At 39.0% G+C, this 24,534-nt stretch overlaps 3 protein-coding genes and 1 pseudogene across 3 annotated transcripts in view; 3 read left to right on the top strand and 1 right to left on the bottom strand.

Annotated features, from left to right (window-relative positions):
* Positions 29-8,127, top strand: LOC109726052 (ABC transporter G family member 9-like). The gene is given in 5 exon segments (XM_020255481.1): positions 29-481; positions 483-873; positions 7,336-7,388; positions 7,472-7,639; positions 7,642-8,127. Coding segments are annotated over 5 exon segments (1,551 nt in total).
* On the top strand, positions 10,390-14,085 carry LOC109726051 (capsanthin/capsorubin synthase, chromoplastic-like). The gene is made up of 4 exons (XM_020255480.1): positions 10,390-10,773; positions 12,760-13,040; positions 13,121-13,476; positions 13,553-14,085. Exons 1-4 carry the CDS (start codon positions 10,390-10,392, stop codon positions 13,990-13,992), a joined length of 1,461 nt encoding a protein of 486 aa, XP_020111069.1. The 3' UTR covers positions 13,993-14,085.
* On the bottom strand, positions 15,120-23,960 carry LOC109726050 (annotated as a pseudogene).
* Positions 24,076-24,534, top strand: part of LOC109726049 (DNA polymerase lambda-like) — a 6,884-nt gene continuing 6,425 nt past the window's right edge. Inside the window, exon 1 of the mRNA XM_020255479.1 lies at positions 24,076-24,079. Within this exon, the coding sequence (XP_020111068.1) occupies positions 24,076-24,079 (4 nt within the window). The remainder of the gene's footprint in view (positions 24,080-24,534) is intronic.

Genomic DNA, 24,534 nt, shown 5'->3' with positions numbered 1-24,534 from the left:
TTAGGATTAGTCAACTAAAAAGACTTGCATGTTGATTATTATGGTGCAGTTTAAAGACGTGGTGTACACGATCAAAATCAAGGGGAAGAGCATCGACAGCAGTGGCTCGATGAAAGAGAATAAGAAGAAGGATGCCGACACCGAGAGTACGATCCTGAAGGGGGTGTCAGGGGTGGTGCTCCCCGGCGAGATACTAGCGATGCTCGGCGCCTCGGGCAGCGGGAAGACCACTCTGCTCACAACCTTAGGTGGTTGTTTAGGCGGCAGCGGCGGTCGGCAGCTCAGCGGCGCCATTACCTACAACAGTCGGCCCTTCTCCAGCTCGCTCAATCGCAACATGGGCTTCATGACGCAGGACGACGTGCTCTACCCCTACCTCACCATGGTAGAGACCTTCATCTACACCGCCCTTCTCCACCTCCCTAGTACCCTCACATGGCAGAAGAAGGTCTCACAGGCGGAGGCCGTCGTGGCAGAGCTAAGGCCTGGCGTCGTGCCGCAACAGCATCATCGACAGCCCGTTGGTGCGCGGCGTGTTTGGCGGCGAGCACAAGCGGGTGAGTATCGGCCAGGAGATGCTAATCAACCCGAGCCTGTTGTTCCTGGATGAGCCCACGTCCTGCCTCGACTCCATCGCATGGAGGATCGTTTCCATGCTGCTCAACCTGGTGGAGGGTGGCAAGACGGTGGTCATGACCATCCACCAGTCCTCTAGCCGCATCTTCTACTTGTTCCACAAGGTCATGCTCCTCTCCGATGGCCACCCTATCTTCTTTGGTAGGGCCTCCCGTGTCATGGGCTACTTTGCTAGCATTGGTTTTGCCCTATCCGTCCCAATGAACCCTGCAGACTTCCTTCTCGACCTCGCAAATGGTACGCTTGTAGTTCATTTTGAATCTATCTTTTGCGTTACGCATATATGACAAAGAGAAATTATTAAAAAAAGGGTCGAGACAGCCACCAACTTAAGGACTTCCTACCCGCCATTCACATGATGGATACTTGATTGTTTTAGCCAAATGACTCATGATGGACAAATTATGACGCTTGTAAAGATACCTGAATCTTTTAGTGTTTTAGCAAAATGACCAGATTCTCTTGCCAATATATTTTGATGCAGGTCCAAACCAAGAATTATTAGGAGATAAATTGAAAACCAATGTAATATTTTGCCTCAGAGTGCTTGTTGTTATTGAATAGGAAAACTAGATTTGATCATCATCTTCCGGGCCTTCTAATAGTAATAGAGCACTACTCTGTTACTGTTAGAAGGGGGTTATGGTTTTAATTAATAAAGGAGCTCATAATCTTGAATCCTTTTAGCCGACAAGAAAACGTCAAGATATGTTCAACAACTTCTAATAAACCAAAAATGTGAGAGCATCTTGAAGTGATAAAAAATGATGATAATAGAAGAGAAATGAACACTCTAGATTAGCTAGAAGATGAAGAGCCTACGCAGGATTGGGAGAGAGGGATGTGGCAGAGAGGATGATAATGAAGATGAAAATTATGGAGAGATCATAAGAAGAGCGAAGCCAGGGTATGGACATACCTACTAGTTTGAGAATCAGTTTTCACTGAAGGACGCTACACCAATGCAACAAGACAAAGGGTCTAGGCAACATTAACCATATTAGAGACCAGAGAGATGGTGCCTAGAGAGACAGGCAAAGGAGAGCTCCACTTTTTTTACGAAGAACAACATGCGAAGTGGCTCATCTCCTTCTATTCTCAACAGTGATTTCAAAAGGCGCTTTAGGTATCTAAAAGAAACACTTGGAAAGATTTCCCGAGTGAATCATGCCCTGTACAAGAAATCCATACAAGATAGAGGGAATAGAAATAAGAGTAAGAAAAACTCAAAAATTTCTTGGGCAGATCACAAAGAAGATTCTTTAGTATTTTGTTGTCCCTTCGATGGTGGTCTCTCCCCTTTGTCCATTGGTTTTTGCAGCTTCTCTTCTTCTTCCCCTTTACTCTTACAGGTAGGGAGTTGTTGGCGTCCCCTTTCTGCACAGCAGAGAGTGAAGTGCATTTTGAAAGTGATAGCGATTCCTTCTAAGAAGTCCTATAAAAAAGCCTTCTTTAGCCTGCTTCTCACACCAGCCGAGCGACTCCCTAATTATACCCTCGCCGAGGCAACTCCTCTTTCCAATACTCAGGACAGAACTAGTCTAGGTATAAGCTTAGGTTTGAAGGAAGGTCTACAGGTGTTTAAGGAAGGATCATCGGGTTCGTGCTTGTAGAGAAACTATCCGGTGCTTAGTGTGCTACAAAACTAGGCATCTTGCTCGAAATTGTAGTGTTTCCATAGCCCACTCTCCACTAAAGATGCAAAGGGCCATGCAGTTTGACCCCTCCCAAAGAAAGTGTTCATACTATACACCGAAGGTTTTCACACTCGGCCGCAACAATGCAGGAACGCGTGCTCGTCAATGTCATAGGCCCGACTAGACTTGGACATTTCCCTCAATATTTGATTGCAAATGATTTCTCTATTAGTTTTGGCAGGTTCTCCAACGACATTTTGGTAGACTGGTTTCATGAGAGGGATTTCGTAATTTTTCTTTCTCTTTGGGTGCGACCGGCCGACGTGGTTAGCTGAGAGATTGTTACCCTCCCATATTGTCAATTGTGATGTTATGGTTGAAAACCCTACAAGACGCCATTCGATCTCAGATTACCTACAAAGCGTGAAGTTGGTTAATCTACAGTTTGAATGCTGGTTTGAGGCCAGGGTTGCGGCTATTGTTAATGGTTTTGGGCATTATCTCCAGGCTGATGAAAAGAGTCTTAATATACACGACCTAGTTGGGTTCAGGTGCTAGATTGCGGTTGACAAATTGGATGACATTCCAGAAAACTTGGAGATTACAATGGGGAATATAATCATGTCCATTATTGTCCGGTTGGAGAGATCGACACCTTTTGGAGGGGACGATCGTGGTATGTGTAGAACCAAACAAAAGGCGGGATCAAACAGATCCGTTGGGTCGACGATTAGCCCACAAGATTGGTAACTTTGGCGGGGGCGCGGCGGGAGACAGTGAATCCAGAGAAGGTGATGCATCTAGATAAGATGGTCAAGATGAAGTGAAACTCTTTCGAGATTAGAGATAGAAGACGGATTTTTTTTCCTCGAGCGCGGTCGTCGAATTTCGATGGCCTCCGACGAGGGCTCAGCCGTGCTAATAGTTGGAGTGGAGGAGGACACCAATTTTTTGGTGGAGGGTATGCGACTCCCAAGACGCTCGATGTCCGAAGCTTTTTGGATCTCAGATGAGGACTCCCAACATTATTCTGAAGAATCTGAACCTATCAAGAGGCGCGAGTTTGGTAGAATTAGTATAGTTTCAAATAAGGATCCATGTTCGCGGGCTTCAAAGTTGCATGATAGAGGGAAAGTTATCGCTGACCTGATTGAAAAGGGAGATGATGCGGATACCAAGGAGTCTATCACTAGGGCACCAGGTGGCTCTCTTGACAACGAATTGGAGAAAAGAGACGTCCTTCGATTAGGGTTACATTGTGGAGTGCGATTCGGGTTCGGGCCTCATAGTAGAGGGTTAGTGACGGTTCGGCGGTCGGGAAAGATTACAACGACCGCGGCTCTTGCACCGAGAGGGCCTTAGGCGGCTCTTGCACCGAGGGGGACAGAGGTGACTTGGAATAGTTTCTGTGACCACGTCTCCTGATACGAGGGGGCCCTAGGTGGCCATTGCGTCGAGGGGGCCTAAGGCGGCTGTTGCATGAGGGTGATCAAGATGACTCCGACTGTAGTAGAATTTTCGAGATGAGCATCAACATCAGCTAATTTTGGTAGCCGGAAGGCCAATGCAGACATTTGGACTTTGTATTTCGTAGGCCCAATTCAAGATTTGAGGGTAGACCTGAGTAATGGGGTGGTGTTTTGGTTATGGGCTATTTTGGGGTCACTACTCACTACAGTGCTCTGGGATTGATTTCAACAAGGGTGGACTAACCTTTGAGTCATCTAGTTTGGAGAATTCGCTCAACATGCTATATGTTCCAGGCACAGATGAAATTAGATTATCCAAGCAGGTGGGATGTGTACATCAAACTCTTCGATTAGCCCAACCTTTGCTATGTTGGGGATTCTCGAGTCAGGTAATCCCTTTTTTAAGTATTTACAGTTTTTTCTTGACTAGCTTATTTGCCAAAAAAGCCTCAACCTCCCTCAGAGATTCTATACCGCAAATTGGGGGGCGCTTAACTTTGTACGAACCTGTCACCTGATCACATCTTTGGTATAGTACCTTTAGTGGTGGTGCAGGACTCAGCCGGTACGGAATTTGAGGAGGCGAACACTAACGATCCCTAGCGTGTCGTACCACTAATCGAGCATTCTCTCTCCACTACGAAAAGAAGTCGCTTGGCTAGGAATTTGGACGAATCCGCATTGGATAGGGCTATATCACGCAAAGTTCTTCAAAGAGAAAGGGTGGCTCGTGTACCTATAGATAAGGGTCCCAAGAACTCACGTGGATAAGGGGTGCACTTATCGAAGGCATTTATTACCCGTGGAGGAGACTGCTCAGAGAAGGGACATCCCATAGACCTTATAGTGGTGGCGAAGTGTTCTACTGACTAGGGACATCTTTAGGTGTTGTGTTTCCTACACGATCGGTGATGATAGTAGCTTGAGTTTGTGGATGGACATTTAGAGCGGCCAGTTTTCCCTTCGGTCACTTTACCTCCGCATTTTTTGCGAGTTAGTTGCAATTTAAAACACAGAGTGAGGGATTGTTTTGGTAGCAATGGGTGTGACTCTCAGCTTGATGGAGATTCGATTTTAGAGCTAAAAGAATTACTCTCCAACTTTTCGTTATCCAATAACAGAGACGAAGTCAGATAGTGATGGACTCATTTAGAAAAGTTTATTTTTAAATCTCTATATAACTTCTTACAGGATGGAAGAGTCAATAAAAGGAGCTTCGTTCAACTATGGAAGATTAAAACCCCATTAAAAGTTAAAATTTTTGGATGGCTTGTGAAATGAACAGTGCTTACAATGGATAATATGTTGAAAAGGGGATGCTTGGGAGAGGCGAGTTGTGTTCTTTGTACAGAAGAACCTGAAATAGTTTATCACCTTTTCGTGGGCTGTATTTTCTCCAAAACCCTACTGGATGGTTTACTACCCAACAAATGGTTCTTGCACAACTGTACTTCAGCTGGTGTGCTTTGGGAAGTAAGTAAATTCAAGGGGGGTACTTTAGGCGGAAGGGAATTAACGACTATCACTATTTCCTGATGGGTTATTTGGTTGGAACGGAATAGAAGAATTTTTAGAATCAAAAGCTCACTCTTAGACAGACGTTGGTGGAAATACGATTTCGTAGGCACTAGTGGGAGGCACACTACGTCTTTTTTCCCTCCTTTGAAGCCTGGCTGTTTCATCCTATAGCTTAGCTCATCTTCTGATTGAATGAATCAGTAGCATGCTACCTTTCTCTCTAAAGAAAAAAAAAACAGTAATAGACCATTACTCAAGAGGAAAAGGTTACAAAAGCATTAATAAAATTAATGCTAAACTTTATTACCAATTATATGCAAGATGTTTACGATTGAAAAGACTTGTGCTAACTTCCTTGCCAAAGAAAAATTGCAGAATAGGAGTTCTTAAAAGCTAACCAATAAACGGATAATCTATATATATTTGCAATTTAAGCTCATGCAACTAACATGCAAGCCCTTTGAAATTCTTTCTCACATTGTATTAGATTAGTCGAGAGAAAGAAAACTTCATCTTTAAATATTTAACTTTGGTTAGTTAAGCCAAGAAATCAGACAAAACTCTTGTGCCTATTTGGAGTGCTTTTACAGTAGCTTCCAACTTACACTACTATATGCGACTTAAAGAATTCGTCCAGTTAAAATGAAATATTTAGGTTTTTTCGGAACAGCTCCACTTAAGTAGGTACTACTCGAAAGCTCCAAGAACAAACACTAACAATTAGTTTGGGACTATGCTTAGCAAAAATATCTGTTTTTGTCCTTCGGTACGTAGTCACAAAAAATTAAAAAGTGCTTCTAATCTATCCTCTTCAAATGCTATAAAAAGCAATTTTAAATATTTTAAGCTTTTCCAAACTAAGAAAATGGATGCTTTTAGCCACCACAAACTCAAAAGTAGGCAACAACAGTGCTTTTATTCTGTGATGTCTGTCTCATTATGTGAGAATATTCAATGTGAAAATTCAAGAAATGTTTCCTCACAAATCAAAAGAAAATGCAGAATTCATCTTTTTTAATATATATATATATATATATATATATATATATATATATATATATGTTCGTCTTGAAAGAACATGGATGCAAGCATTTTGCCATTCTAGAACAGCACCGCATCTCTAGAATAGCATCTTTCTATACATGCAGTGTTTATTTTGGCTAGAAAGCAATAGTATACCATGTTTTAACGGCATATTACTTTAGCTAGTTGACAGACTGATGCCTTGCTTCTAGATTCCTTTTCGGCTATGCATTCTGTGGAAAAATAAACAATTAAAGCAATTTTCTCTCATTTTCAAATAGCTTACGCTTTTGAAAGTTAATGGTTATTTCACAAGGTATCAAAACCGGATATCCTAAGTTGGAATCCTACTAGCTCCTGGCCTCATTTTAAATTTTCTCTCATTTCATTTAAATCTATGTATTGAGTTTATCAAAAACTTCCAAGTCTAGACATGCTATGATGAGCATAAAATATTAATATACTGTTCACTAATGGCTACAAAAAACGATTGATTTGCACATCTTAAATAAAGATAACAAAAAAAAGATTTACGGTCATTGTGATGAAAAAAGAAGAGTAGTTCTTGATACTGGGACGGTTGTCCCGTGTGAGAAAACCCTATAGACATACTACGAACAATCTGAAATGAAAAACTTTCTGTATCACTTTTGGATCCTCTATAGCTTTTTATCTGTTTATTTTTTATTGTGAAGTACTTATTAAATTAGTTCCATTCTTATTTTCACAGATTTGTGAGGATCTTTCTCTCTCTGTAATTTTACCTTAACTATAAGCGCGAGTTCTCTCATACTTCCTTAAATTGGAGGGAAAATTGATTCATGGCTTGAAAAGTTGAAACACACCTTTGTTATTGATGAGTGTTCATGAAATATCTTGATTTGAGCTGTGTAGTACATATAGCCTCTAATTACTGTCGGTTGTCCATTCTAATTCTCTACGATTGAATTATAACTGCTGCTATGTCCACACATTTTGTTTCGTACATTGACAGTGGACGTTAAGCTAGTTATTCATTATATTACTGAAGCCTTGATCGAACAAAAATGCAGGAGTATCTCCAGATCAAACTTTGGATGATCAGATAGGTGCGAAAGAAGCTGTGGCCCTCTCTATTCTTTTGGGTAATAGAAAGAAAAGCAATTTGAACATTTCCCATCATTGTATTTAATTGTGGCCTTATTGCAGATTGGCCTTCTGTTCTTCATCACAGTGTTCTGGAACTTCTTTCCTATATATCAAGCCATATTCACATTCCCGCAAGAGCGCATGATGCTGACGAAAGAGAGGTTGTCGAGGATGTTCCCGCTATCCTCATATTTCATGGCTAGATCAGTGGGTGATCTGCCGATGGAGCTCTTATCCTGCCGACAATCTCCATTACCATCATGTACTGGATGGGAGGGCTGAAGCCTGCGGCAGCCAGCTATTTCATGCTCCTCTCCGTCACGCTGCTGAGCGTGCTGGTATCCCAGGGTCTTGGCCTCGCACTCGGCGCTCTCGTCATGGAACTCAAGGCAGCTTCCACGCTCGCCTCCGTCCTCATGCTCTGCTTCATGCTAGCTGGTGGTTACTACGTCCAGAAGGTGCCGCCCTTCATCGCCTCGATCAAATACGTGTCTGTGAGTTTCTACACCTTCAAGCTCCAGATCATGTCGCAGTACTCGTTGGCTGACTCCTACGAGTGCGCTCCCAACCTGACATGCAGCATCGCAGATTTCCCTGCAGTCAAGGCCGTCGGGTTAGACCACGAGGTTCTTGCACTGCTGTCCTTGTTTGTCATGCTCGCGCTCTGCCGGCTCGTTGCTCACCTGGGCTTAACGAGGGTCGGCGTTATACGCTGAGATTAGATTAAAAATGAGGAAGGGACTGTTCAACCTTCCCTGCTATCAAGAGTACTCCTTTCTTGGCAGTGTTATACTACTCGGAATGCAAATAGGCCTGTAAGTTAGTGGGGTTTTATTCTTAACCTCGACTAAGGTGCTTATGTACTTTTACTTCTGACAAAATCACATAGACGTACATGGATGAAGAAATAAACATGACTCTTCCAACCTTTGGAAATGTTAATAATGTTCAGCTCTACATCGGCAGCGACGCACAGGCCTTTGGTTTGACGTAAAATGAATCGAAAAATTATTTTCAGTATGAAAAATATTTTTTCGTAAAAATATTGTTACGGATTTGGAAAAGAAATTAAAATTTTTGTTTTTCGCTACTTTTCACAGGAAACGAAAACTCAAGCCGTATAAAATTTTTTTTATTTATTTATTTTCACTAAACTAAATAAATGTGGTTTTTCTTCTTCAAATCAAACAAATATTGATGAATTTTTTATTTTCCTACGAACCAAATACTACAAAATGTAAAAAAAAAATTCCACCAAAATATTTTTTCACAAAAAAATTATTTTGTACATTTTACGTTGAACCAATCATACCTTTTAAGGACAAAATGTATCTTTCACCCAACTAATTATTCCCATTTCAAACGCAAACCCAAGAACAAAGAGAAAAAAGAAGCATCTTTCCTTGAATGTTTGGTCTTGAACTCTTGATCCCATTTTGTCTCCTCTCTGATGGGAAATTATAGCATAAACTCAGTTCACCAAGTCAGCTGTGGACCATCTAGTGATTAAGTATCTACTTTATCCACTAGTAAAGAGTTTGTACCAATCCAAAAAAACTTAAACTAGTAGTTAGAGATACTTTCTACTAGAGATGTCAACGGGTCGAATTCGGGGCGGATTTTCAAAAACCCGAACTTGATCCCGAACCCAATGGATTTTAAAAATCCATATCCAAACCCAAACCAACCACAAATCTGAACAACCCGAAAATTTGAATCGACACAATTATTTTTTTTCATTATTTCAAAATATTTATATTAAATCTAAATTTTAAATAAAATTCATTACATCAAATTATTCTATATATATATATTATTATATAGTTAATATTATATTATATTTATATAAAATAAATTCGGGTTCGGGTCGGGTTCAGGTTCGGCTTGGGTATAATCAAAATCCATATCCAAATCCATATCCGTCGGGTTTCTATTTTTTATATCCATATTCGAATCCATATTCATATCCATCGGATATATCCGTTTCATTCGGGTTCGGATTCGAATAAAATTTCGGATATCCACACCCATTGACATCCCTACTTTCTACATCAGATACCCTCTATATTATATACATATCAAGGTTTCGTTTTGTATTTGATCTAAGACTTATTCTTAGCACCGCTTCTTGACTCTAAACTCTAATCCTAAACCCTAAACCACAGTATGAATATGAATTTCAACTGATTAGATTTAGAGTAGATTTTCAAAATCTGAATTCGAATCTGAAATAGTTGGATTATGAAAACCCATAACCAACATAGAATTCGGCGAAAAATTTGAAACTCGAGACTTAATCCGAAAAGCGGAATTCGAAAGCAACCATTTCTCCTTACCCAATTTCAAAACATATTATACTTAAAAAAAAAAGAGAGAGATTATCTTGTGGATATATTTATATATCCAATTAACTTAAAAGTTGAGAAAAATATAAGTTCCAATTTAAATTTTGGAGGAATAAAAAGAGCTGGTGGACCAGGTCTACGCAATAATTATTCCTATTCTATTTTTTTTCTTTTTGGTAAAAATATGTGGAGACCCCTCACCTATAGCCTATTTTGACATACACCCTTCAACTTAAATTCTTTTTTACAAAGCACCCGCAACTTCTAACTTTTTTTAAAAATTCAAGTTTTCTACATGTAGTTGATTAAAAATGTTATCAGATTTATTAATGATTCTCATTAATAACTATCACTTGGTTTAATTTTATTTGTTAAGAAGTAATTAAAATTATTAAATTCGACAAAATTATCAATAAATTTTATAAATTTTTACTTTGTGTGACTAAAATTACTTATTTCAAAAACAAAAAAGAAGAAGAAGTTGAGATGGCTTCAATTAAAAATAAAAAAAGAAAAAAAAGAAAGATGATTTGGTTTCAAATTGGCCTATATAGTTAAGGGGGTCTCCATACATTTCACCTCCTACAATATATATATACAACCGGGGGCCTTTACATTGCACCAAAACATACAATGGGGACACTACAGCTCCCCTCATTCCTCCTCACTAGCCACAAATTCCAAAAGCCCTTCCAAAGCAGAAGCACCAAAAGCGCTTCCCACAGCAGCAGAATTCATCAGAGCTCCTTAGACATAAGCCGGCCGGCGTCGGCAAAGCCGGAGATGCTCGATGTCGACCTCCGATGGCATGATCACCGACCGGGGGCCCGGCCAACGGAGTACGATGTCGTCGTCATCGGCTGCGGCCCCTCCGGCCTCCGCCTCGCCGAGCAAGCCGCCCGGCGCTGCCTGCGGGTCTGCTGCGTCGACCCGTCGCCGCTCGCCGCGTGGCCCAACAACTACGGCGTGTGGGTCGACGAGTTTGCGGCCATGGGCCTTGACCCTTTCCTCGACAAGGTATATAATATCAAAAAATTACGCGAAAGACGCACTAAAAAGTAAATTAAAAGAAACAGTAAGAACTTACAGTACTTATCTAAATTATGCATCATTTTGAGGCTACTGTTCAATCTTTTAAAAATTTTTGATTTTACTATCGATTTTTTTGATTTATTTTATTTGAGTTAGTAAGCGATACGTTGGCTTTAAAATTTGAATATACTATTTACCTTTTCAAATTTTCATTAAAATAAAGTTTTAGTTTAAATTTGAACTAAAATACTATTGACTAACTCAAATCAAATAAATTAAAATATTAGATAGCAAAATTAAATTTTAAAATATTAGATAGGCCACTCAAAATAGTCCATAATTAAGATAAGTTTTATACATCTTTACCAAAAGAATTAAAGGCTTAATCTTTAGCCGATTAAATATCGCTCATTTGTTTCTACACTTAGTTTAATAAGGTCATCTGAATAAAATAAAAATAAGAGTACGATGCCTTAATCAAAATAATTGAAGTTCACATTTTGACTAAGCAGTTTCGTGAGAAAACTTGTAATAAATTTAATGAGTTTTAGTACCCTCTCAAAGTTTATATTAATTTCTTGGAGAGTACTTGATAAAAAGAGTACTGTATGCCTATTATTTCCGCCCTTGTTTGACTTAGAATTATTATAGAAAATTTTTAAGTCAAAATTCAATTTTTCACTTTTCTCCCCTGTCATTTAAAAATCAATATTTTGCCTATTTATAAAATAAAAAATATTTATAGGGGTATGGTGTGAACTGTGATGATAAAATGATCATTTTGCCCTTCATCATTTTACCCCTCACCATCATGTTCACAGAAAAGAAGGCTGACGGTATTTTTGGTATAAAAAAATATATAATAATATTTTATAAACGAACCCTAACAGATTACTAATGGCAGGGGCGAAGTGAATATTTTTTATTTACAAGAGGGCAAAGTGTAGATTTTTAAATGACAGAGAGAAAAATAAAAAATCAAATTTTGACAGAAAAATTTTATGTAATTTAGTCTTATTATAAAATTTAAAAGCATGATCACTCTTAAATATAAAATATTAAAATATTATATTTAGTGACTTGAGTTATCAAAGTGCTCCAACGATTCATATATATATATATATATATGGTAGGTATCAGAGTTCAATATTCTAAATTCGAATCTCTTGAAGCTTCTTATCTTATATTTAATTTTTTCTATATAATTTAAGTTTACTTTTTGAACATATCTAAATTAGTTCTTTTTGATATAATGAAAGTAAACGCTTCTCTCTCTCTCTCTCTCTCTCTCTCTCTCTCACACACACACACGAGATTTTTAAAAAAAGAACTAAGACCAGCTTGGGTTTTAGCCTTTTGAAAATATAGAAAATAATTTACGTAACCCACGTGGATGCTCATCAAATTTTTACTCAAACTAGCACCAGCTTTCTAAGGGACCAAGGTTTGAAACTTTGGAAATTTTTGCACAACTTAAGCTAAAATATTTTTAAATATTAGAGTACTCGTACCTTTAAAACCAATCTAGCTCAAGTCTAATTCGCATTCACATTGAATTCAAGTAGAGAAGAAAATTCGGAGTTACAACACTTCAAGGGCAAATGGGTTAGACGCACCAAAAGTCACCTGAACTTTCACTCATTTGCAAAAATACAGCCATCTAAATTTTAAATGTTTCGAATTTGCCACAAAAAATTTCAATCATTTATAATTAACCGTCTAAATTAATTTATATTCATCAATTTGAAGTGACTACTGTTAACCAATGGTCACGATGCAAATATAGAAGGGCTTTTTTTGCATTTAACCCAGAGCACAATGTATTAAGTTGGAATCCGACGATCTTTATCTACACACAACTCCATCAAGTCATGATTCCAAAATTGCAAGTCATTCAAAAATACTACATTTGGTACTATTTCATTTCCGACCGTTGATTTTAAGCTTTTAGATGAATCGGTTGTTTCGCAGACTTGGCCGATGACGGCGGTGATTGTCGATGACCGACGAACCAAGTACCTAAACCGGCCCTACGGGAGAATAAGTCGAAATGGTTTGAAGACTCACCTGCTACAAGAATGTACAAGTCATGGAGTTGAGTTTCATCAAGCCAAAGCATGGGAGGTGAAACACAATGAGTTTAGTTCCGCAATTTCATGCTCCAGTGGCTATGAATTGAAGGCCAATTTGGTCGTCGACGCCACCGGCTTTTCTAGTCCTTTCATCGAGTACGACAAGAAGAGAAATCACGGGTACTGCTAATTAAATACGTAACACATAAGACATTATTCTCTAATAGCTCGTGATTTTAGAGAAATCGGTTATTTCACAGGTACCAGATCGCGCACGGCATCCTTGCAGAGGTCAACTGCCACCCGTTCGACCTCGACAAGATGCTGCTGATGGATTGGCGAGATTCCCACATGGACTCTGAGCCGTACCTACGCCCTCAAAACTCAAAGACCCCAACATTTCTCTACGCAATGCCGCTCAACTCGACATTGATTTTCCTCGAAGAAACCTCTCTTGTAAGCCGGCCAATCCTTTCATACACCGAGATAAAGCGCCGAATGACGGCGCGACTTAGACACCTGGGAATTAAGCTCAAACGCGTGATCGAGGACGAGAAGTGTTTAATACCCATGGGCGGGCCATTGCCTAAGATTCCACAAAGTACTATGGCAATAGGTGCGAAAATTTTATTTTTCTCTAAAAGCTTAAGTTACTGCAAAACGGTATTTTTATCATTTATAATCAACAACAGGTGGCGCGGCCGGACTGGTGCACCCTTCGACCGGGTACATGGTAGTGAGAGGGCTTGAGCTCGCGCCGGTGATTGCGGAGGCAATGGTCGAGTGTCTGGGCTCGACGAGAATGGTGAGAGGGAGGCAACTGCGTCACAAGATGTGGAGCAGTTTGTGGACTGGGGAGAGGAAGAGGGCTAGAGAATTTTACTGGTTCGGAATGGAGATGTTGTTGCGGTTAGATTTGAAGGGGACGAGGAGCTTCTTCGATGCGTTCTTCGATTTGGATAACTACTGCTGGGAGGGGTTTCTATCTTCGAGATTGTCGCTTAGAGAGTTGCTTCTTTTGAGCTTGTATCTATTCGGGAATGCATCGAGCAAGTGCAAGTGGGATATTGTTAGTAAGTGCCCTGTACCTTTTGTTAGAATGGCTGGGAATCTTGCTATTCAATCTACTTAAGTCAAAAAATGAGTTATTACAGAGGAGAATTGTTTGGATTAGTTTTTCTTTTTTCTTTTTTTAAGTTATATATTTTTGCAAGATAAAATTCAAGAGGAGGTACATAGTGTTATAGAAAAGATCAATTAAATATGATTTATTCAGAATTTTAGTATCAAATTCTATTCATCTGTATAATAGCTATCGAGTGAATCATGTCACGTGCACTGACTGAAGAGATAATGGTAGAAATAGCAGACCGCATGAAATAGAGAGAGCTGAGGGCTGACTCTGATATTATATTACTGAAAAAAAAAATAGTTAATTGTCTAAAGAACAGTCCAAGTTTAACTTCAACAGCCAGTTTTGACATTGGTGTAATAATATGTTCATGTTTGTATTACTAATTAGGTGCCCTGCATTTGAAATCTTGGTCTCTCGTAAGTATCTTTCCATCGGTCCTATCAAAATTTGATTTACAATAATGGATTCAAATTGTATTTGTATCGAGTTTTAATATAAGCTCAACTAGAAAATTTGTAAGATTTGATTTTGTTGGCACCTAAATTGAACACCGTCATAAGAACGAATCCGAAAGACTTCGGTGTAGGCACCGGCTTTAGTAGATAACTATGCTGAAAGTCGTTTTGGGTGAAGGGGTTTCGGTAGAACGACTCAGCATTGGACCTATAAGACCAAGGATTTAAGTACCGTGGCATGGGATCGTGCCGGAAACTTGCCAGCATGGTACGGCACGGTGCGTACTGAGCCGTACCGATGTGTGCCAGTCAAAAAAATTCTTGTATGCCGACACATAATAGAATGAAATATTTTTTTTTTTAGCAACAAAATATTCTAATTATTTATTATGTCTTTTTATCACATCTTTTAAACTTTATTGAGAAAATTACTTACTAATTTAAACAATAGATAGTTTTGAGCTGTGCCGTCGGCACAGGGTCTGTATCGTGCCAGTATTTTGTTAGCACAGTACGGCACGGTAAATACGGCCCGTGCCGACGGGCACCTAAAACCTTATATGAGACTATAAAAAAGGATGACATCTACAGGAAAAAGGTCCCAAACAACAACACACCAGAACTTTGATATTTTATCTTCATCATATTAGGAGTAGATTGTAACCAAATCTAGGAGTAGCCGTAATGTAGAAGCCACCGTCCATGAACTATCGTCTCACTTGATGACAACCTTGCCCACCATGACCACTTTGAACCTCGCCCAACCGCCTCATTCCTCACCAGGGAATACCCCTTGCAAATTGCAGGCCTCCACCCTGTATAGAACTTCTCTTCGGAACCGTTACTTTGTAGCAGTGCTGTCTGACCCACCTTCGGTCTAGACTGATAGCTGAAACTTGAGAAGCCGAAGCTGATGCAGCCAAAAAATTAACTAGAATTTAGAACTTCATTTTTTTTTTATTTTTGGAATTATTGTTTTCCTTAATTTGTTTTAGTGATTTTCAATAGATTTTTAGAATTTATCATGTAAAATAAATTTCTAAAAATTACGAATATGATTTAGGTCTTTTTTAGATATGTTCGGATTAGAAAAGATTCTTAAAATTGTGAAATTTGATTAAACTAGTAATATAGCCTTTGGCTTGTAATATCGGAGATGAGCTATGAAATAGTTTGGCATTTATGATTTGACTATGGTCGTGTTATCTTCTCCTTCCTCTGCTGAATTTTTTACTATTTATCCGTTGTTTTCTTCAATATGCTCTTAAATTTTTTTTTTAAAAAAATTATAGGATAAAAAACTATACAGAACCATTCTTGTTCCAGCCGTACTCTATCTACTCTCGTGAGACTTGATGTCGCAGCACGCTAGTGATCGAGGCACCAGGAATCTAGGAATAGAACCTGCCTTTGCCGACTGCACCGATTGCTTACATAGGAGTTTCAGTGGTGGCCACATTGGTTACTAGTCCTCCACCGATGGGTACTGCTCAAATGGCAAGGTCACCGCAGTAGAGACGAGGGTGGCACAGCTCAGCGCGTTGCTAAAGATAGAGACAGAGGTGGCGGAGGTGGAGGGCGATGATCGCTAGCTAGTTGAGGATGCTCCTGAAACAAATTAACTAGTGGGTTCCCAAGCGCAACCAACAAAGAAGATGGGTTGGCGGTAATGAGAGAGAAAAATTTGGCGGACAACATGATGTTGCATTTTTTTGAAAAAAAAAAAAAGTTATACTATTTGAACATATGTTATACTATTTAGCAAAAAAAATTGCACTATTTGATACCTATAATAAAATATAAAATAGTGCAATTTTCTCACTAATTAGTACAATTATGTTCAAGCAATATTTTTTCAAACAGTGCAACATAACAACACTTCTCATATTTTTCTCTCTCACTACTACCACCATCTTGCCGCCTTCGGCCATGTTTGCGTCGCAAACATGCTTCAAAAACTTTCTCGATTAGTGACTGTCGCCTTTCTCCTATCCTACCTTTTTCTACCATTTTCTTCATCTCCGGCGAGGCTTTGAGCAGCTACAATGACGAGCAGGATAAGTTCACAATCTTCCTCACTCTCTCGTGAGTAGCACCACGATGCAGACGCGATAGTGGAGTTTGTATGGAGACGGTGAAGATAGGATTAATGCTCAAGGCTGCCATCAACGGTAGAGACATGGTTCCACGAAGAGCGGAGGAAGGAGAGATAAGGTGTGCAAAGCATAGGAATATTTTGGTGTATTTATAAAACTATTGGTCCGAATCTGCAAAAACTAAAAATATGGCTTATTTTTGTAAAAATGCAAAACCATTAAATTATTTTTTACAGAAAAGCCAGATATATACACACACCTAGTATACTATTGATAATATATGAATAGTTTTTACTATTAACTTTTCTACTTTATAGATTATTACAATTCTACCAACCCCTACTAAACCCTAGGCATCCGATGATTAAAAAATTAATAGTAAACACTTTTATCATACTATCAGTAGTAATAATACAAAAGTAGAAAATTTAATAGAAAATACTATGCATATACCATCAATAGTATACTAGGTGAACATATATATATATATATATAGAGAGAGAGAGAGAGAGAGAGAGAGAGAGAGAGAGAGAGAGAGTTGAACTAGAATACTATCGATAGCAAACGGGCTCCGTTGCCACCCATTTGTTTTCGACGATGGAGCCTCAAAATCGATGATCAGCACCGTTAAACATGATCTATACCACTTGAAATGTTTAGAAATCAAATTTCAAATCTTTTCGACATCATTTGCCTAATGATCAAAGGGTTTCAAAATTTGCAGTTTTAATGGTCGATATGAGGTGCTTTCTCGTTTAACGGCGTAAAGATATCCAAATCAATTGAATTTTTATTAGAAAATTCTTTAAAATATTTAAAACAAGATCTATACTCTTGATCTTGATAACAAGATTCCTATCATCATTTTTTAAAGAATATTCATTTTTAGCCGTTCATTTTTGTATCCACTTGATGAATAAAAGAACAATATCGGAAATGTATGAAATTTGATTTGTAAACACTTCAAGTGGTATAGATCATGTTTAACGGTGCCGATCGTCGATTTGGAGGCTCTATCATCGAAAACAAATGGGTGACAACGGAGCCCGTTTGCTATCGATAGTATTCTAGCTCAACTCATGTTTGAGTATATTGCCCTATATATATATATATATTACTACTAATATAGCGTATTACTACCTATAATCACTATATAGGTATATAATACTAACGTATATATATTATCCATTAAGCCTGGAATAATATTAAGATAGTCAAACGGCTCTTTTGCTATACCAAAGTTTTTAAACCCTTGGATGAAAAAATTGTAGTGTACGGGATGATATTAGTCGGATAGCAGTTGAGTGGTCCCCCTAGGGTTCGAGTGGTCCCTACTCCGGGTTAAATAGATTATAATCCATATGGTTCAGAAATAGATGAAGAAGGAGTTGATCCAAAGGCTGTTACGAAAAACCCTGCGCTACGCAAAAAATAAATGTTCGCTACTATCAGCTAGCACCAGTCGAACTCTCTGCCCTCCGTCGTCGCCGTCGGTAGTATACTCTAGATATGATCGGCACAGGGTTGAGCTACGGAATGACTCTCAGAAGCCCCCAAAGGTTGGCTGGGCCTTCTTTTGAGGTTTTTAGGTCCATGTTGGAATAGAGAGCGGTAACGAGTTGAGAATGATGGCTGCGTCCAAGTGGTGGGCTAGGCTGCTGGTAGGTGGAATAGTATTTGATCCAAAATGTTCATATTAGTAATGCAAAGAATAGATCTCAAGAGCTAGAAACTCAAAAACACCAAAGGTTGGGAGCTTTGAGGGTATTCTAGCTCAATATACGTATAGCTACACAGGCCGCCGGTATACCCCTATATACTAACTATACTGATACTATAGCTATATACCACTATATACTACCCCCATATATATCATACATGCATATATTTATTAAGTAGCACCGCAAAGCTCAATCTCCGTCGCCACTCAAGTTTTTGCGCCCCATGTGAATTCAAGCATGATGGTGCGGTTAGGCATGTAGTCGGGCCTCGTCTAGGCTTGAGGCTGGATGGCCTGGTTGAACTACGTCATCGACTACAACGATGAAATGATCAAAAGGGTATGACCTACCGGCCAACAAACCCTGTTGGTAGCCACCAAGCTGTTTCGTGCTATTATTAGCATATGTACGACTCTCTCCCCTCTCTCCACCGCGGTCGTCTCCCTCTCTTCTCCCTATATAACTATACTCTATATATATAGCTAGGCCCTACTATACTATCTACCTAGTTCGAGCTCCGGTACTATAGTGTTGGTTTCGATTTTAGGCGCGTTCAAATCAAGGATCCACACCCGTTAAAACTGAGATTACGCGCGTATTTCAGAAGTTTCTAAGCAATAAAAATTTTATATTTTTTCGACATAGTTTTACTTTATGATCAAGACTATACAACAATTCGTCAATTTGTCAATGGCTATTATGACGAGTTTGGAGCGTTTAACGTCATAGACAGAATCAAATTTCTCAAATTTTGATAAAAATACTCTTAAATATATAGGGGATTAAGGTTAACATCTCTTGATCTTACAGAATTTAAAAGTCTATACTCAAATTTTAAGATTATTTCACATTTCCACCCCGGTCATTTTTGATATACTATTTATTTACTAAGTAAAACGATTGAAAAAACTAAATTTTATTCCTAAGAAATCATATACATTAGATCCATATTTAAACGGTGGGACGTTTGATTTGAACGTCGTAAATCGACAAACGCAAAACTATGGATACCGGAGCTCGGTTACTATAGATAGTAAAAGTAACCTAAATCTAATATTTTATATATATATACCTACCTATACCCTAACGAGTAGGGCTAAGCTATACTCTTATGGTTGGCACCCTGACTACTACTCATAAGTTGTTTTCATGATAGAGCTTGCCGAATCGACGATTCCACTCCGTTAATATGAGCTAGAGTATTTGAAATTTTCTTAGAAATAAATTTCGTAATTTTTCGAAATCATAATTAAAGTCCATCAAGCGGCATAAAAGAACGGTCAAGCAAAGAACGCGTTTTAAAAAAATAATAAAGATGATCCCGCATCCCTCCCCTCCCAATTTAAGATCGAGTTATTGATCTTTATCTAGGTAGTGTTAGAATTTTCTATCAAAAAATTCAACTATTCCGATTCTTTTCCACCGTTAAACTAGCAAGTACATCTTCATAACCCGGCCGTTAAAAATTGTCAATTTGTGGCTTTTGATCATAAGCGTAAATGATCGTCCGAAAAATATTAGTGAAATTTAATTTACTAGAAGTTTTAAAATGACTCCTAGATCATATTTAAACGGAGAGATTCTGTCGCGATTCGGAGCTCCATCATCGATAAACAAACTTATGAGTATAATGGGCTCCCCTACTCATTAGAGTATAGTAGGGTCTAACTAATATAATAGTATATCATACTATAATTACTATATATACCTAAATATATTATACTATCCGCATTGGCCGGGTCGCCGAGGTAGCTGTCCGCGCTGTTCGACCTGCAGAACATGTCCTCCCACTACACCACCATCCCCCGAGTGCTGGTTGATCAGAATCATGGCTTCACCGGGAGGTTCTCCGCGCGAATCATCGCCAGCTCCTGAACGTTCATGAGGAAGCTCCCGTCCCCGTCGATGTCGACCACGGTCGCTCCCGGGTTTCCCACTGCCGCTCCGGCCGCCGCGGGGAGCCCGAACCCTATGGCGCCCAGGCCGGCGGATGATAGCCACTGCCGCGGCCGCCTGCAGTTGTAGTACTGCGCGGCCCACATCTGGTGCTGGCCGATGCCGGTGGAGACGATCACCTCGCCGCCCGTCAGTTCGACGAGAGCCTGGATGGCACGCTGCGGCGCGATCTCGTCGCCGGATGTTCGGTAGCTCAAGGGGAAGGCCTGCTTCTGCTCGTCCAGCTCCTTCAGCCAGGAAGAAAAGTTGAGCTCGCGGTGCAGCCCGGCCTCCTCCATCGATCAGCTGGTTCAGCCCGTCCAGCGCGAGCTTCGCGTCGGCGCAGACGGGCACGTGGGGCCGCCTTTCTCTTGCCGATCTCGGCGGGGTCGATGTCAACGTGCACGACCGTGGCGCCGCGGTCGAAGGACTCCAGCCTGCCGGTGGCGGGGTCGTCGAAGCGCACGCCAAAGGCGAGGAGGAGGTCGGAGTTGTGGCCGTGCACGCGGAGCATGCCCAGCGAGAGCCCGCCGTCGGTGGGGTAGCTCCCGAGGCCGGTGAGGGTGTTAGCGAGGGGGATGCCAGTGAGGGAGGCGAAGCGGCAGAGCAGGCGGGACGTGGAGGGACGCGCTTCCGCGTTAGAGCACGGGCGGCGGGAAGCGGAGATCAGGCGGAGGATTCGGCGAGCAGGAGGCCTGCACGCCCGGGTACGCCAACACGTCTATAATTTTAATTTGGGAAAACTTCAAAAACCCCAATGTGGTTTCGTGCATTCTCACTTTGCTACCCTGTGGTTTAAAACGTATCAATTTACCCCCCTGTGGTTTCATTTTTATCTTTTTCGAAACTTGTTTCGTTAATATTTCATTAAATTATATACAAAAAACTTCAGATAACCATCTATATTTATTGAAATAGTCACTTTAGTATTCTTTAATTTTAACTTTCGTCACTGATTTTAAAAAAAAATAATAATAAATAACAAAAAAGATAAAACGAAACCACAGGGGGCAAAATGATACGTTTTAAAAACCACAGGGTAGGAAAGTGAGAATGCACGAAAACCACAGTGGGAGGCTTTGAGTTTTCCCTTTTATTTTATGAAGAGATGAGAGTGTTGAGTTGGAAAAAAAAAATGCTATAAAATTATATAGTCTATAATTTTTTACACATAACTTTTATATAACTTAAAATTAATTAAAAATTCTAATTTAGATATAATTTTTAAAATTAAAGCTCGATAATATGAATATTAAAATCTAAAATTTAAAGTTAAATTTAATTTACATTTTAACATTCAATTTTTTTAAATGAATTAAAATTTAAAAATTTAAAATGTAAAATTTTAAATTTAAAATTAAAATTTTCAAATTTCAAATCTTTAAAAATTATAAATTAATATATAATGATTTAAAATTTTATTTTTAAAATTAAATTAAAATTAAAATTTAAATCTTAAAATTTGAAATTAAAATATTAATATTTGAAATTTAATATTTGAATTTTTTTAATTCAATTTATAATTTAATATTTAAAATATTAAAATTTAAAATTTAAAATTTAAAATTTAAAATTTAAAACTTAAAATTTAAAATTTTATATTTAATCTTAATTATTAAAACTAAATTTTAAAATTTTGCAACTTTAAATTTTAAGTTTTAGCTTTTAAGTTTTAGATTTTATATTTAAAATTTAAAATTTTAAATTTACGATTTATAAGATTAGAAATCAATGTATTTTTTTTTGTAACTTCTAGATTAAGTGGCCGTGCTTGGAGTGTATTTATACACACAGTGCATGTAATAATTATTACAACACCAGGTATTGCTCATGGGCGCAGCTTTGTTGAGAAGCTGCTCAAATATATTTTATTAAAATAGTTTGCTTAGCCGTGTAATTAAATTCGGACTCAAATTTTAGAAATATGTTATAATTTAAAATTTTGTTTGAATGCATGAATATCTTATTCAACATATTTTTTTAATTTATTTAAAAAATTTATAAATTTCATAAATAAAAATTTAAAATGAAATATTATATTCGACTTTTAAATAATTATTTTTAAAATAAAATAAATTACAGTATCTTATAGCCTCTATTAATCCCCGTATTAGCTTATCCACGTGTCATCTTATTCTTAATCTATTCTTAATTTTTTGTACACGTGGTGTCACGCTCCGCGACCGCCAATTTGGTCGGTCTGGATACGTCCACAAACGCCGAACGGACAGAATCTTCCATGTCCGCCCAAGGCTCCATCCAATATGTATAGCAATTCACATAGGTAGAGTTCGAGTATACATGGCTTGCACAAAGGTAAGCAACAACCACAACAAGTGAAATTACTACTATTATTCCATTCATACATGTAACTTGATTACATTAAACCAAATACAAGCTTTCCACAAATTTACATTCTTTTCTTTATCATTATATCACATGTTTCATCGAATATGGATTACAACATTTTCATCACCACTTTCATCATATACAAAAGATGAATATAAATAGGGTACAAACTAAATCCGGGAAGTCGCTACCTAGGGCGCGATGCCCTTGCCGCAATTCTCAACCGCCCCACTCGCGCTTGATCTGTAAGGTTAGTGGTATAAGAACTACTGAAAGTTTCCAGTGGGTTCGGCCGCCGACCCCGCCGACTCGCCCACTAGGTCAACTCAGGCATATGTAGGAAAAGAAGAGATAGATAGCAAACTATACTAATGCTACTACAATGCCTGAACAAGAACTGAATCAACAAGTAATATGATCATGATGATGCATGCATGTCACTTTTACCATTGCCATTACCCATTCTCTTGGTTAACTCTTGGTTAACCTCAACTCATCAACCAAATCCCATTCTGTCGGGGAGAATTCTGCTACAACCCGACGGGACCGTCTACTGGGGAGAATTCCGCTACAACCCAGTTGGTGACCACTCCGGAGCTCATCACTCGAGGTGGAGCGACCACACTCAAGCATATAGACCAACTGTGAGTATAATCCAATCCTCAACTTTGAGGATATCTTGCCACTATTGCCACAATGCTCATAAGGTTCTACCTTGTCTAGCATACCATGTTTTTAGGTGCTAATCATATCCGCTAGTATCAATGTCATATTTGTTTACTAATGTCATAGGCCAACATCCAATTCATACATTTATAGGGTTTCTATATGCATGGTCCACTATCAATTCATACGTTCACTACATTGAAAGCATTCAAAGGTTCCACACTACAACAAAATTAGGTTATAGGGACACTTTTTTGGGACACTTTAGTGTAAGTGTTCCAAATATATTCAAAAATTTTTAAAATTAGAAAAGAATTTTACAAAGCCCAAATAAAAACCTCAATTACAAAAAAAAAAGGGAAAAAAAAGGGTCTTATTCGTATCCCTCTTCTCCCCTCACCAAACCCGTCGAAACCCTAAACCTCACCCTAACCCTAACACGAACCAAACCTGATGCTACTCCACCGCACCTTCCCCCGCGTCGACCTCACACGAGCGCCCCCACCCTCAACCCCTTCTCTCCCTCACCTCCTCCTCTCCGAGCTCGAGCTCTCCCCCTCTCCTTCACCTCTACTCATCCTCTCCTCCCTCATCCTCCACGTTCTCTCCAAGCTCCGAACCCATCCCCAAATCGCCTTCGTTATCGCCCCTGACCTTCTCGGCCCCGCGAGGAGGATCCTCGACCCGGCGATCCGATCCGTGCCCTCGGCAGTGCGGCTTCTCGATTCGGTGCTTCGAACCATTGGTAAGGTGGTCTCCTCTCTTCTGTTCCCACTTGTTCTTCCTCTCTGTGCCCAACAATCAGGTATGGGCTCTCTCTGTCTCTGTCTCTCTGTGTAACTTCATCTCTGTAATTAGATGGGTAGGTGTGTAATTTCCCATGTTTGGGATTTGGGTTTTCTGTGTGATCCATGTTTGTTGCCTCTGATGTGTGGATTTGATGTTTTTTTTTGGGTTTAATTTTGGTGGGTTTTTTTGGATTTTAGTAGTTTGTAATTGCTGTTACCTCTTAATTTGGTGTAAAAATTGGAACGTTGGTGAGTTTTTTTCCTTTTTTTTTTCACCTTTTAGATCCTTGATGTCTCTGTGGGGCTATATTCTCAGAGGGAGTTTAAAAATAAGGCTCTTCTTTAAAGAGAGAGAGAGAGAGAAGAGGGGGGGTGCAGGGCCTAATTGTGGATTTAGGTTTTTTCAAGTTGGGTTTTTGCTGATCATGTGAACTGAGTTTATGCAGGATTTTGAGCTGATTATTGGATTTAAATGTTAATTTTGTTTTGAACTCACTCATTTGGATCAACAAAACTCAGTGTTTTTGTT

This window comes from Ananas comosus, linkage group 20 (assembly GCF_001540865.1).
Source record: "Ananas comosus cultivar F153 linkage group 20, ASM154086v1, whole genome shotgun sequence".
Classification (NCBI taxonomy): Eukaryota; Viridiplantae; Streptophyta; class Magnoliopsida; order Poales; family Bromeliaceae; genus Ananas; species Ananas comosus.
The sequence above is the reverse complement of the archived record's forward strand: the minus strand, read 5'-3'. Positions and strand labels throughout refer to the sequence as shown.

Coding starts and splice junctions, on each gene's coding strand:
- LOC109726051 (XM_020255480.1), top strand. CDS start 10,390: ATGGGGACACTACAGCTCCCCTCATTCCTCCTCACTAGCCACAAATTC. Junction 10,774..12,759: donor TTGACCCTTTCCTCGACAAG/GTATATAATATC, acceptor GTTGTTTCGCAG/ACTTGGCCGATGACGGCGGT. Junction 13,477..13,552: donor ACAAAGTACTATGGCAATAG/GTGCGAAAATTT, acceptor AATCAACAACAG/GTGGCGCGGCCGGACTGGTG.